Genomic DNA, 12805 nt, shown 5'->3' with positions numbered 1-12805 from the left:
TCTATTGATAATGTGGTTTTGTATTTTTTCTTTCAGTCAGTTACAGTTAAAGAATCTTCACGAAGATTTGTCAAGTAGATTAGAGGAATCCTTATCAATCATCAATGAAAAAGTACCTTTTAATGATACAAGTAGGTATTATATACAGTTTTCCATTATTTGCAACTCTGAACCTCTTTATGATAGCCAGCTAATTAAAATAATTTGTAATCTATTTGGCAGAAAATCTCATTGGCCTAACAGAGGGTTGCTTTCTTTTTGTCCTTTTGATCAGCTTTGGCCTTCATGTTTCATAGGGAGATTTTAATTTGTCACATAAGTATTCTGAAGCTAGGCTTCTTGGAAAAAGCCCACATTTTTTAATTGCATGTATTTAACATATCCCAAGGTGAAAACCAACCTGCACATAAAGTACCTGAATATTTGTACAAGAAATTTGTTCATGGTGGGTGGCAAGGTGGGAGAGGAGTAGGGGGATGGGTGGGAGGTGAATCTTCTTAGCCTGGTATCTCCTGCCCTTTGGACAATCCCCAGAGATAGTTAGGGAGTTGACTTGGGTAAGCCCTGCTTCCTGCTCATCCTGGGAATGGTCTGGTAATTTACACAGCCAAGAGCAACAAAAAGAAGTTAAAAAAAGAAAAATCAACTTACATATATAACAGATGCCAAATTTGTAACCTTTAGACAGGTATTAAGTCTAAACCTTGAAGACAAAGAAAACAATTGTTTTGCTGCAGAAACTTAAATTTAAATTAGTACACATTTCCTTTTTTACAATTATATCATTGAAATTAATTTTTGACTTCTTCTCAATTTTTCTTAGGGAAGGCCTAAAAAAAGAGGGAAGAAAAGACACCAAAGAAAAATAGCAGTTTGCTCTAACACTGAAATCAGAATATGTCATTATTATATCAAAAACCTAAATTCATCTGAAAACAACACCTGTTACTGCTTTCTACATTAATGTAAATAGCACCAGCATACTTTGATCTACTAGGCTTAAAACCTTGGCATTTCATTTTCTCTTTATTCCTTAGTCATCAGGTTCTAATCATTTCCTTCTGAGTCTCTTTGGGTTTATCCTTTCTTTTCCGGTACTAGTTGTCACCCTATTTTAGGTTCTTACCATGTCACAAGTAGGGTACTACTTTTAGTTCCGAAATATTTAGAGATTATTTACTGAAAGTCTAAATGGGTGGGGAGCACAGGATATGCAAAGACGTATAAGACAAAAATCTCTACCTACCCTCAAGGAATTTATAGTCCAGTAGGGGAGAAATAAGGTACAGAAATATCTGAAATATAATCTAAGCTATTCCATGAAGAACCTCTTGGGGTTTCAGAGTAAGGATGATTATTACTGGTGGGGTTGTTTGGGGAAGCCTTTTGGAAGAAGTGTGCTTTGAGCTGGGCCAGGATGCAAAAGTAGGTTTTATTGGTCAGAGAGGTGAGGGAGAATGAGCCAGGGAATTGCATGGAGTGTGGTTATGTAGGATAAAGGTGCTGTCAGGGCCTGACAGTAGTAATTAGTTAAGTATGACTGGAGGCTAGAGTGGGTGGGATGTGGAGGCCAATGATGGGTAAGTTCTGAAAGGGAGGGTGGGGCTGGACCCTCAAGTTCTGGGCAAAGGACTCGGGGGGACTTAATTTGCAAGTCAGTAGGTTGTTGCAGAAGCTTTTGGAAATGTCTTTGTGAAATTTGTGCGCTCACAAAGTTCATCTGGCAACAGAGTGCAGACTACTCTGGAATGGGAGAAGGGGGCTGATGCTGTTGTGATGATAGTCCTGGTGTGCTGTGATGGGGGCTGGAGCCTGAGCTGTCAGGGAGATGCAAGGAGGCAAGGGAGCAACAGGAGGCAGTGTGGTGGAAAGATGTGGTGCAGCTGACAGAAATCAAAGAGGCAGACGGGGAGCAGATTTATGGGAAAGATGTTGACGGTAACTTTGTTGTGGCTTAATATTCTAACAGATTGGTGTGCATCTCTTTACCTACTGGTGTGTACATTTGTGAATAAAAGCCTAGATCTGGGGAGAGAAACTGATGTTGACCCAACTGGGATGGATGAGCCCCCCTGTTGGGAGTGGTGGGAATGAGGGGTGCAGAGTACAAAGAGGCCTGTGCAGAGTGCACTGCAGGGATCAGGAAGGGAAGGGGCTGAGGGGGAGAGAAGCTGGGAAATGGGGTGAGCATTTCTTATTTCTCAGTTAAGCTCTTTTTTCATAAATGTAAAATGACTTAATGAACGGCCATTTTTGTTTTGTAGAATATAGTCAGTATAACGCCCTGAACGTTCCAGTCCACAATAGGAGGCATCAGGTAAAGATGAAGTTTTTATTTTCAGTGATGTGTGTGTCAAACTTTTCAGAAACACCAATTAGTTGTTTGGGCCTCTGTTTAGTGCACCAAATCATTGCGTTTAACTTTTACTTTCTTTTCTCATACATTCTTAAAAATTGTGTAACTTGCTGTTTTTTGAATTTGTACATAATGTAGATTTTTGCTGTCTCTTGTCTGATAACATTAGAACTGAATTGTGGGATGTACTGATTTTTGAGTCATACCTTTCTTTTAGGTTTTGCACTTAAACAGTCTAGGTTAAGTTGAGAGGTATATTTACTAAAACTGGCGGCTTTCTATTGTAATTTACTTAGACAGTAGTATTAAAATCTAAGTGGGAGCAAATGAATTTAAATTAAGGAATAATTATACTAGAGTTCAAATGTTTCTCAAAAGCAGACTTAATAAAGTTGTTTGGGAGTAATAACTTGATAGTTGACTTTAACTGTATCCTTTTCATTTTAAAGCTGAAGATGCGGGATATCGCTGGGCAGGCCCTGGCTTTTGTTCAAGATCTTGTCAAGGGTCTTCTGAACTTTCACACCTATACAGAACAGAGGATTCAGATTTTTCCTGTTGATTCTGCCATTGACACTATATCTCCATTGAATCAGAAGGTACATTTAACTCAGGATACCTTTTGTTTGCCCTGAGCAAACGTGGGGACTTGTTACTAATTATCAGACCACTTGTGTGCCTCCGCCAAGTACTGTGGAGGACGTAGGAAAAGCTACAAGTCGTAGTCTTTACCCTCAAGGTAAAATACGGCAAACGTGGGGATTCTTAAGAAATGAAATAGTAAGGGAGTTGTTAAAGACCTTAGTGTGAGTGAGTGGTATGGGCAGTAAGTGATATGAGGTCATCAAGGAGGGGAGATTGCTGTCGGTGGTAGTGTCTGGAAAGGTTCTTTGGTGATTTAACTGGACTTTGAAAAATGAGCATGATTTGCATAGGAGGAGCGAAGCGGGGTGGGTATTTTTTCACTGCGGAAGAGGGAAAGACATGAGCAAAACCATGGAGTAGGAAACCATAGGGAGTATGCACGTAGTCACATACCACCACTTTTGCCGTATTGTACTGGTAACACAGACTGGCCCTGACACAGTGTGTGAGGGTGGGTGTTACTCAGAGCCAAGAATAGCAGGAGGTGGGGATTATTGGGGCCATCTTGAAGGGAGGAAATTAGGGGGCTTGCAATAGATGAACTCTAAGCGCCCCATACTGTGGTATCTGAAGTGAGTCATGCCACTCTCTACTTACCTGATTCTTCTCATCAGCTTTTTTTTGGTGTCTGTGTGTGCATCATGCAGTATTTCCAGGATGTGAATAGTGTGTATGTCCACAGATCCTGTTAGTATAGCAAAGGCTTAGATTCTGGAGTCATACTTCTGGGGTGGCAGCCCAGTTCTGCCACTTTCTATGTCCCCTTGGTCAGTTTATTTAACTTCTCTGTGCATCTTGAAAATGGAGGATAAAGTACCTACCCCACAGGTATGTATGTTTGAGGATTTAATGAGATAATACATGTACAGTGCTAAGAACAGTGCTTGGCACATAGTAAGTACTCAGTAAAGGCTAGCTCTTACCATCGTCATCATGCTGCCGTACTCATAGGAAGCCCTCAGCAAATGCTTGCTTTTCATCAATCTTCATCTGACTCCACAAATCTTTTGAAGTTCATAAAAATTAAACTTTGGGCCTTTGAAATGCTCTTTAATATCACCGTGGGAAGAAGCTTTCAGATGACCTGGGTAAGGAAAATGGAACTGCAGCATTTTAATGTAGTTATATTTTCTTTTATACTTCCTATAATATAAAAACATTTTTTTCCACTGATTCTTTGTCCATTATTTTATTTTATTTACTTTTAACTTTAATTATTTATTTATTTGTTTGTTTGGTTTTGGGGGTTTTTTGGCCACACCGCCTGGCTTGCGGGATCTTAGTTCCTCAACTAGGGATTGAACCCGGACCCCAGCAGTGAAAGCGCTGAGTCTTAACTACTGGACCACCAGGGAATTCCTGCCATTACTTTATTTTAGCTTGTTGCCATATTATGCCCACACAGCGAGAATCAAATATGTTAATCTTAACAGAAACATTTCATTCCTTTGAAGAATTCATATTTTTCTCAATATTTTACCCTTGGTGCTTTGGCCTCTGAAAGGCCCTATGTGATTTTCTATTAAGTCTGTATTACTGAAGATTCAGAAACCATTTATTAAAAGATGACCAAAGCGTTTAGACTTGTTCATAGAATCATAAAGTAGACGTTTATACCTGAGCTTAGAGTTCAACTTATTTACAGCTCTAAAGATCGAAGCCCAGAGAGACTGAATTTCCCAGGGCCATATATCTGTATAGTTTGCAGTAGGGCCAATTGAATCACCTATCTGCAAAATGAGACCTTACATTTCTATACTGAGAAAACGAAATTTGAGCCATTATACAGTATTTAGAAAACTGAGATATTTCACAAGTGAAAAATTAACTTCTTGCTTCTCAATTGTCTAAATGCCTTGGGATCTTTTTCTGAATCTATTCTTCATACTGAATTAGTCCTTTGTAAATATTACAGTATCCGTGACAGTTATAAAAGTTTTTATATTCTCATTTTGATGATAATTACATCCCTGGAATTTGTTAACCTTGAACATTGTATACAGTGAAAATAAGAAACTGTACTTAAAAGTCTTTTGCTTCTAAAAAATGAGTTAAATTAAATGAGTTATATAACACAAAAACTGTCATACAGTTTTGATTACCAAACTTTTTTTTTTTTTTTTAAACTGGGACCCCTATGAAGAAGCAGTTGTTTAGACAAGAAGGCCTGTTGGTGCTGTGTTGTAAATAGTATCCCCTCCCCATTTGCTTCATTAATTATGTCATCCCTCTTCTAGTTCCTCATTTTGCAATGGAATGGGGACTTGGGGGTAATATCTAGGATTTTCGAGGGGAACTCTGTGTAAAAGCCTGATTTCCCAAAAAAAGTTTTCAAAAGAATTTAGGTTTAAAACTCAGCGAGTCCATTTACAAATGTTTTGCTATTCTTTATTTTCCAGTGATTTAACTCACAATTCTTTCCCTTCTATTTAGTTCTCACAGTATCTTCATGAAAATGCATCCTATGTCCGCCCTCTTGAGGAAGGAATGCTTCATTTATTTGAAAGTATTACTGAGGATACTGTGACTGTCCTGGTAATTTTCTTCTATGTTTTACTTCTGGAAATGGGAGCTCTTCTTTTTCAAATGACACTATTAACCTTGAAATTTTTTCTTTTCCAGGAGACAACTGTGAAATTGAAAACTTTTTCAGAGCATTTAACCTCTTACATATGTTTTCTTAGGAAGATTCTTCCTTATCAGTTAAAAAGGTACTTACCCTCTGGGCCAGGGAGCTTGGGGAATTGCGAGGTGTCATCTGAGCTGTGCTGGAGTTAGTAAAGTAATAACATGTGCTGCTTGTGATCTGCCTGACCTTTCTGCACCACAACCAATTTGGACTTTTGTGAAAACGGAAAGTCATGGTTTGAGCAGCACAAACTTATATTTAAGAAAATTGAATTGTAGTTTGTCAGCTAGGGTTTTTTCAGTATTCTGTACTGAGATTACTACTAAAACCACATAATGCAATATGAACCAGTATTTTTAATGATTGTGAATGACACATTTATTGAAGGAAATATTTCATTTTGGGGTATTTTTTATCCTTTTACTATAAACCTCTAGATGGGGGTTATAATAGTTAACCTCTACATTGCAATTTATAATCCTTAGTTTTCTTTGAAATAGTATGTTGTTTTTATTATTGGTGATTTATTTAAGTTATAAAGTAAAAACTTTGTTTACATACTTCAACCCTCATAGGATATGTCATTAAGTAACCTTAAATGCTCCATCTTAAACATTTCTGGAAAGGCAAGAGAAAATAATTTATGTAATTGGAAATTTGAGAATACTGCCTGTACATTTTGATACTTTTGGTCTAAAACTACCAAGAGTCCTAATTCATCTAAATCTTTTCATCCTAAGATTTAGTCTTTAAAAAAAGTCATCAAAGAATAATACAACTCGAACATAGGAGAAATAAGAGCATATATGTAGTATAGTATATTGCAAAATAAGGTTTAGGAAGTACATAGATGAATAACTTACAGATGTTGAAAATATACAAGTAATTATAGTTTTTAAGTCCTTGTAAAACTAAAGTAGGTTTTAGCTTTTCAATAATATGAAATTTTATTATTAAAAATTAATGTGTTAAGAGCCGTCTTATTTCCTAATTCTAACCTAACAAAGGTATTTCAGTAACTGAATTCTATGATTTGTGCATGTGACAGAATTTTAGGAATCAGGGTATTATGATAAACGAATAATTGTGAATTACAGTTTCATTCAGATCCTTAAATGTTTTAGTTCAGTATAATTAAAGTTTTTTTGAAAATTGACTCTGGAAGTTTAACACTAAATTGAATACACTTTATTGATTTGGCTTACATTGAAAAGACTCTAAGAACCATTGCAAAACATCTGCTCTTCTTATCATCTTGTGACTTCCCCTTCTCCAGGCTCCTATCCCATTCCTTACCTCAGGATGGCATATATAAGCCTCAGTTGCCCCACTTGCCCTTGAGTCTCATTGTCTTTGTGGACTCCCCTACATATGTAATTAAATTTGTTTTTCTCCTATTAAAAAAAAAAGAACCATTGCAAAAGTGGTATTTACTACTTGAAACAGTTAAGTATTGTTATTTTATCTTAATTTATTTTTTCACTATTACATTTTTAGAAACACTGGATAAGTCCTTTCTTGATTTAAGATTCCTATTCTTGGAATGTTCTGTTCCATATGCCTTCAGCCCTACCTTATCAGGTATTCATGTTTTTAGGCAATTTTTTGGTCATTGGCTTAAATACCACTTTCGTTGACAAGATGACATGTTCATTAGTAGTAAATGGGCTTAGTACTGAATGAAGCTGTTTGCTATAAATAAGTAGAAGAGAAGAGGCAAGGTCGAGGAAATGGATATGATTATCATTCTGTGCTAATAACTTTCGTAACTTTGTGTAAAAAGCATTTTACTTGATTACTGCACATTTTAAATAAACACTCTTAAGAGTCAATATAGTTTTTCTTAACCTTATAATTAAGTTTTCCAAAGCACCATTTAAAATTGAAAATGGTAAAATGTATTTTATGAATGTTAAGCGTTTATTTTTGTATTGAGCCTATAGATTATTTTTTCCAATCTATTTGACTTTTGAACCTATATACACTGAAAAAAGATTTCTCAATGATTTTCTCTCCTAGTTCCTGTGTAATTAATTATCTTTAGGAATTCAGTCTATGAAATATTTTTCTCCTGAAAATATTTTTAAGGGAAACATGTTTTTGCTGCTCTCAGGATGGAAAGATAATGGGCACCTCCCTTTATTTTTTCTTCCATTTAGTCGTCTTTTGCTGCACTGGCGTTTGCAGCAAGCAGGTGTATGTATTATGGTATAAAAAATGGAACCTTGTAAATGAGATCAAATTCCTTTTTTTGGTAAATTCTCTCTTCAGATATAGATGTTTGAGAATTTAGATGGTTTCTTATAGCTAGTTGAAAATCGTTCAGGATGTTCACTTTTATAAAATCTGTCCATTCTTAGTTTAGAAGAAGAATGTGAAGCTTCCCTTTGCACGTCTGCATTACGAGCCAGGAATCTAGAGCTGACCCAGGACATGAAAAAGATGACAGCTGTGTTTGAGAAGCTGCAGACTTACATTAGTCTTCTCGCCTTGCCAAGTAAGCGTGTTTGTTACTCATGGTTCAACTTGAAGAACTTAGAGTACAAGAAGCTTGAGAAGGGAGGTGGTTTGGCGTGTCGGAGTAAGAAGAGCCTAGGACCTGGGGTCAGAAAAACTTGAATTCAAATCCTCCAGCTCCTTATACATTTAGGGTCTTGGGCAAATCACTTCTCTGCTTCTGTTTTCCCACTTATAAAACAGAGGTAAATGTGATTAAGTTAAATTAAGAATGTACAATATCAGGCATCGAAGACATACATTAAATATTAAATCTCTTTCTCTCCTTCCTCTTTTTTAAATGGAGAGGGGCAAAGCGTAAGAATTCGTAGCAACATTCCAACAGGTAGCATAGGGGAAGGTTAATAGTAAAAGTGCTATTTTTAGAGGAACTGTATCATAACAAAGCCCCAAAATGTAAAGGTTGAAAGTCTTGGGAAAAAAAATGCTGTTTGTTGCCCTTTGTTTTAATTTGAAAAAAGTATTTTCAGGTCATTGAATGGACCTCAGTTTAAATGATGTTTGTAAGAAAACCATGATTTTTGTAGTAGTGATTTGATTATTTGTTTTTTGTAACAGCTTAAATGTGATATAATTTACATACCATGCAATTTACCCATTTAAAGTGTACAGTTCGGTAGTTTTTACTATAGTCACAGACGTGTGCATCAACACTACAGTCAGTTTTAGAATATTTTCATCACCTTAAGAAGAAACCCTGTGTACTTTAGCTATCACCCTCTTATTCCCCTGTTCTGTTCCTTGCCCAGTACCAAGCAACCATTAATCTACTTTCTGTCTATAGATTTGCCTGTTCTGAACATTTCATATAAATGGAATCATATAATCTGTGGTCTTTTGTGACTGCTTTCTTTCACTTAGCATAATATTTTCAAGATTCATCCAAGTTGTAGCATGTATAGGTATTTCATTCCTTTTTATTGCAGAATAATATTCCATTGGATGGATATATCACATTTTATTTATCTGCCTATCAGTTGATGGACATTTGGGTTGTTTCCACCTTTTGGCTATTGTGAATAATGATGCTGTAGACATCTGTGAACAAGTTTTCTTTTTTTGTCTTTGCGGTATGCGGGCCTCTCACTGTTGTGGCCTCTCCCGTTGTGGAGCACAGGCTCCGGACGCGCAGGCCCAGCGGCCATGGCTCACAGGCCCCCCGCCCCATGGCATGTGGGATCTTCGTGGACCGGGGCACGAACCCATGTCCCCTGCATCGGCAGGCGGACTCTCAACCACTGCACCACCAGGGAAGCCCTGTGAACAAGTTTTTGAGTAGACATATCTTTTCATTTCTCTTGCGTATATACCTCAGAGTGGAATTGCTGGGTCATGGGGTAACTTTATGTTTAATTGTTGGGGGAACTGCTACCTTGTATTCCAAGGCATGTGTACCATTTAATATTCCCACCAGCAGCAGGGTTCCAATTTTTCCACATCCACACCAACACTTATTATGTGAATTTTTAAAAATTTTCTTCTTTTTTTTAAATTGAAATATAGTTGTTTTACAACATTGTGTTAGTTTCAAGTGTACAGCATTTGTGTGTGTGTGGTGTGTGTGTATCCTTTTTTTCAACTCTTTTCCATTATTGGTTATTATAAGATATTGAATATAGTCCCTGTGCTATACAGTAAATCCTAGTTGTTTATTTTATATATAGTGGTGTGTATCAGTTAATTCCATACTCCTAATTTATCCCTCCCCTGCTTCCCTTTTGATAACCATAAGTTTGTTTTGTACATCTGTGAGTCTGTTTCTGTTTTATAAATGAGTTCATTTGTATTATTTTTTAGATTCCACATATAAGTGATGTCATATAATATTTATCCTTCTCTGTCTGACTTACTTCATTTAGTATAATAAGCTCCATGTCCATCTGTGTTGCTGCAAATGGCATTATTTCATTATTTTTTATGGCTGAGTAATATTCCATTGTATAAATACACCACATCTTCTTTATCCATTCATCTGTCAATGGACACTTAGGTTGCTTCCATGTGTTTGCTATTGTAAATAGTGCCTCTGTTAACATTGGGGTGCATGTATCTTTTTGAATTAGAGTTTTTGTCTTTTCCCTATATATGCCCAGGAGTGGGATCACTGGAGCATTCCATAGTGGCTGTACCAATCTATATTCCCACCAGCAGTGTAGGAGGGTTCCCTTTTCTCCACACCCTCTTCAGCATTTATTATTTGTAGACTTTTGTGTGTGTGTGTGTGGTACGCGGGCCTCTAACTGTTGTGGCCTCTCCCGCTGCGGAGCACAGGCTCTGGACACGCAGGCCCAGCGGCTGTGGCTTATGGGCCCAGCTGCTCCGCGGCATGTGGGATCTTCCCGGACCGGGGCACGAACCCGTGTCCCCTGCGGCGGCAGGCAGACTCTCAACCACTGCGCCACCAGGGAAGCCCTCCTTTATCAATGTTTAATAGTTCTCAGCTTATAAGTCTTTCACCACCTTGGTTAGGCTTATTCCTAGGTTGTTTTTTTTTTGATATGATTTTAAACAAAATTGTTTTTTAGTTTCTCTTTCTGGTATTTCATTGTTAGTGTAAAGAAATGTAACAGATTTCTCTATATTAATCTTATATCCTGCTACCTTACTGAATTCACTTATGAGTTCTAATAGTTTTGTGTGGAGTCTTTAGGGTTTTCTATATAGAGTATTATGTCATCTGTACATAATGACAATTTTACCTCTTCCCTTCCAATTTGGATATTTTTGTTTCTTTTTTTTTTCTGATTGCTGTGGCTAGGACTTCCAATACTATGATGAATAGAAGTGATGAAAGTGGGCATCCTTGCCTTGTTCCAGAATTCAGCTTTTCATCACTTAATATTATGTTGGCTCTGGGTTTGTCATAAATGACTTTTATTATGTTGAAATTTGTTACCTCTATACACACTTTGGTGAGAGTTTTTATCATGAATGGATGTTGAATTTTGTCAAATGTGTTTTCTGCATCTGTTGATATGATCATATGTTTCTTGTCTTTTCTTTTGTTCATGTGGTGTATCGCATTGATTGATGTGCATATGTTGAACCATCCTGTGACCCTGGAATGAATCCAGCTTGATTATGGTGTATGATCCTATTTATGTGTTCTTGGATTTGGTTTGCTAAACTTTTTTTGACAATCTTTGCTTCTATATTCATCAAAGATATTGGCCTGTAATTTTCTTTTTTGGTAGTGTCTTTTTCTGGTTTTGGTATCAGTGTGATAGTGGCTTCATAGAATTACTTTGAGAGTGTTCTTTCCTCTTCAGTCTTTTGGAAGAGTTTGAGAAGGATAGGTGTAAGTTTTTCTTTGTATGTTTGGTAGAATTCCCCAATGAAGCTATCGGGTCCAGGACTTTTGTTTGCAGGGAGGTTTTTTTTTTAAATTACAGATTCTATTTTACTTCTAGTGATCAGTCTGTTCAGATTATCTGTTTCTTCTTGATTCCTTTTTGGCAGTCTGTATGTTTCTAGAAACTTGTCCATTTCTTCTAGGTTGTTCATTTTTTTTGCCATATAACTGTTCATAATATTTTCTTAAGATTTTTTTATATTTCTGCAGTATTGGTTGTTATTTCTCCTCTTTCATTTCTTATTTTGTTTATTTGGGCCCTCTCTATTTTCTTCTTGGTGAACCTGGTCAGTGGTTTGTTGATTTTGTTTATCCTTTCAAAAAACCAGCTCTTGGTTTTATTGATTTTTTTCTGTTGTTTTTAAAAATCTCTATTTTATTTATTTACTCTCTGATCTTTATTATTTCCTTCCTTCTGCTGACTTTAGATTTTGTTTGTTCTTTTTCTGATTGTTTCAGGTGGTAGTTTAGGTTTATTTGAGATAGGCCTGTATCACTATGAACTTCCCTCTTAGGATTACTTTTGCTGCATCCCATAGATTTTGTATGGTTGTGTTTTCATTGTCTCAAGGTATTTTTTAATTTCCTCTTTGACTTCATTGTTGACCTATTGGTTTTTTAGTAGCATGTTGTTTAGTCGCCATATAACCATTTTTTTCTCATTTATCTTTCTGTGGTTGATTTCTTGTTTCATGCCCTTGTGGTCAGAAAAGGTGCTTGAAATAATTTTTGTCCTTTTAAGTTTGTTGAGGCTTGTTTTGGGTCTTAGTTTGTGGTCTATTCTAGAGAATGTCCCATGTGCCCTTGGAAAAAGAATGTGTATTCTATTTTTTTTTTTATATAGTGTCCTGTAGATATCAATTAAGTCTAACTGTTCTATTGTGTCATTTAGGAACTCTGTTGCCTTATTGATTTTCTCTCTGGAAGATCTGTCCATTGATGTCACTGTGGTGTTAAAGTCTCCTACTATTATTGTATTCTTGTCATTTTCTCCCTTTGTGTCTGTTAGTATTTGTTTTACGTATCTAGGAGCTCCTATATTGGGTGCATGTATGTTAATGATTGTGATATCCTCTTCTTGTGTTGATCCTTTTATCATTATACAGTGTCCTTCTTTGTCTTTCTTTATGGCCTTTGTTTTAAAGCCTGTTTCGTCTGATAGGAGTATTACTACTCCTGCTTTCTTGTCATTTCCACTTGCATGAAATATCTTTTTTCATCTCCTCACTTTCAATCTTTGTGTGTCTTTTGCCTTTAAGTGGGTCTCTTATAGGCAGCATATTGTAGGTTCTTGTTTTATTATTCA

At 36.5% G+C, this 12805-nt stretch overlaps 1 protein-coding gene across 4 annotated transcripts in view; it reads left to right on the top strand.

Moving 5' to 3' along the window:
- The window catches only part of PPP1R21 (protein phosphatase 1 regulatory subunit 21), a 60708-nt gene that overhangs the window by 17466 nt on the left and 30437 nt on the right, over positions 1-12805 (top strand). For all 4 annotated transcript variants that reach the window (XM_081253789.1, XM_081253790.1, XM_081253787.1 and 1 more), the window contains 6 exons: positions 37-131; positions 2265-2317; positions 2806-2955; positions 5435-5536; positions 5624-5712; positions 7991-8127. In XM_081253789.1, the coding sequence (XP_081109915.1) occupies positions 37-131; positions 2265-2317; positions 2806-2955; positions 5435-5536; positions 5624-5712; positions 7991-8127 (626 nt within the window). The remainder of the gene's footprint in view (positions 1-36; positions 132-2264; positions 2318-2805; positions 2956-5434; positions 5537-5623; positions 5713-7990; positions 8128-12805) is intronic.

This window comes from Mesoplodon bidens (genome assembly GCF_964165515.1).
Source record: "Mesoplodon bidens genome assembly, chromosome: 14".
Lineage (NCBI taxonomy): Eukaryota > Metazoa > Chordata > Mammalia > Artiodactyla > Ziphiidae > Mesoplodon > Mesoplodon bidens.
This window is presented reverse-complemented; position numbering and strand designations above follow the sequence as displayed.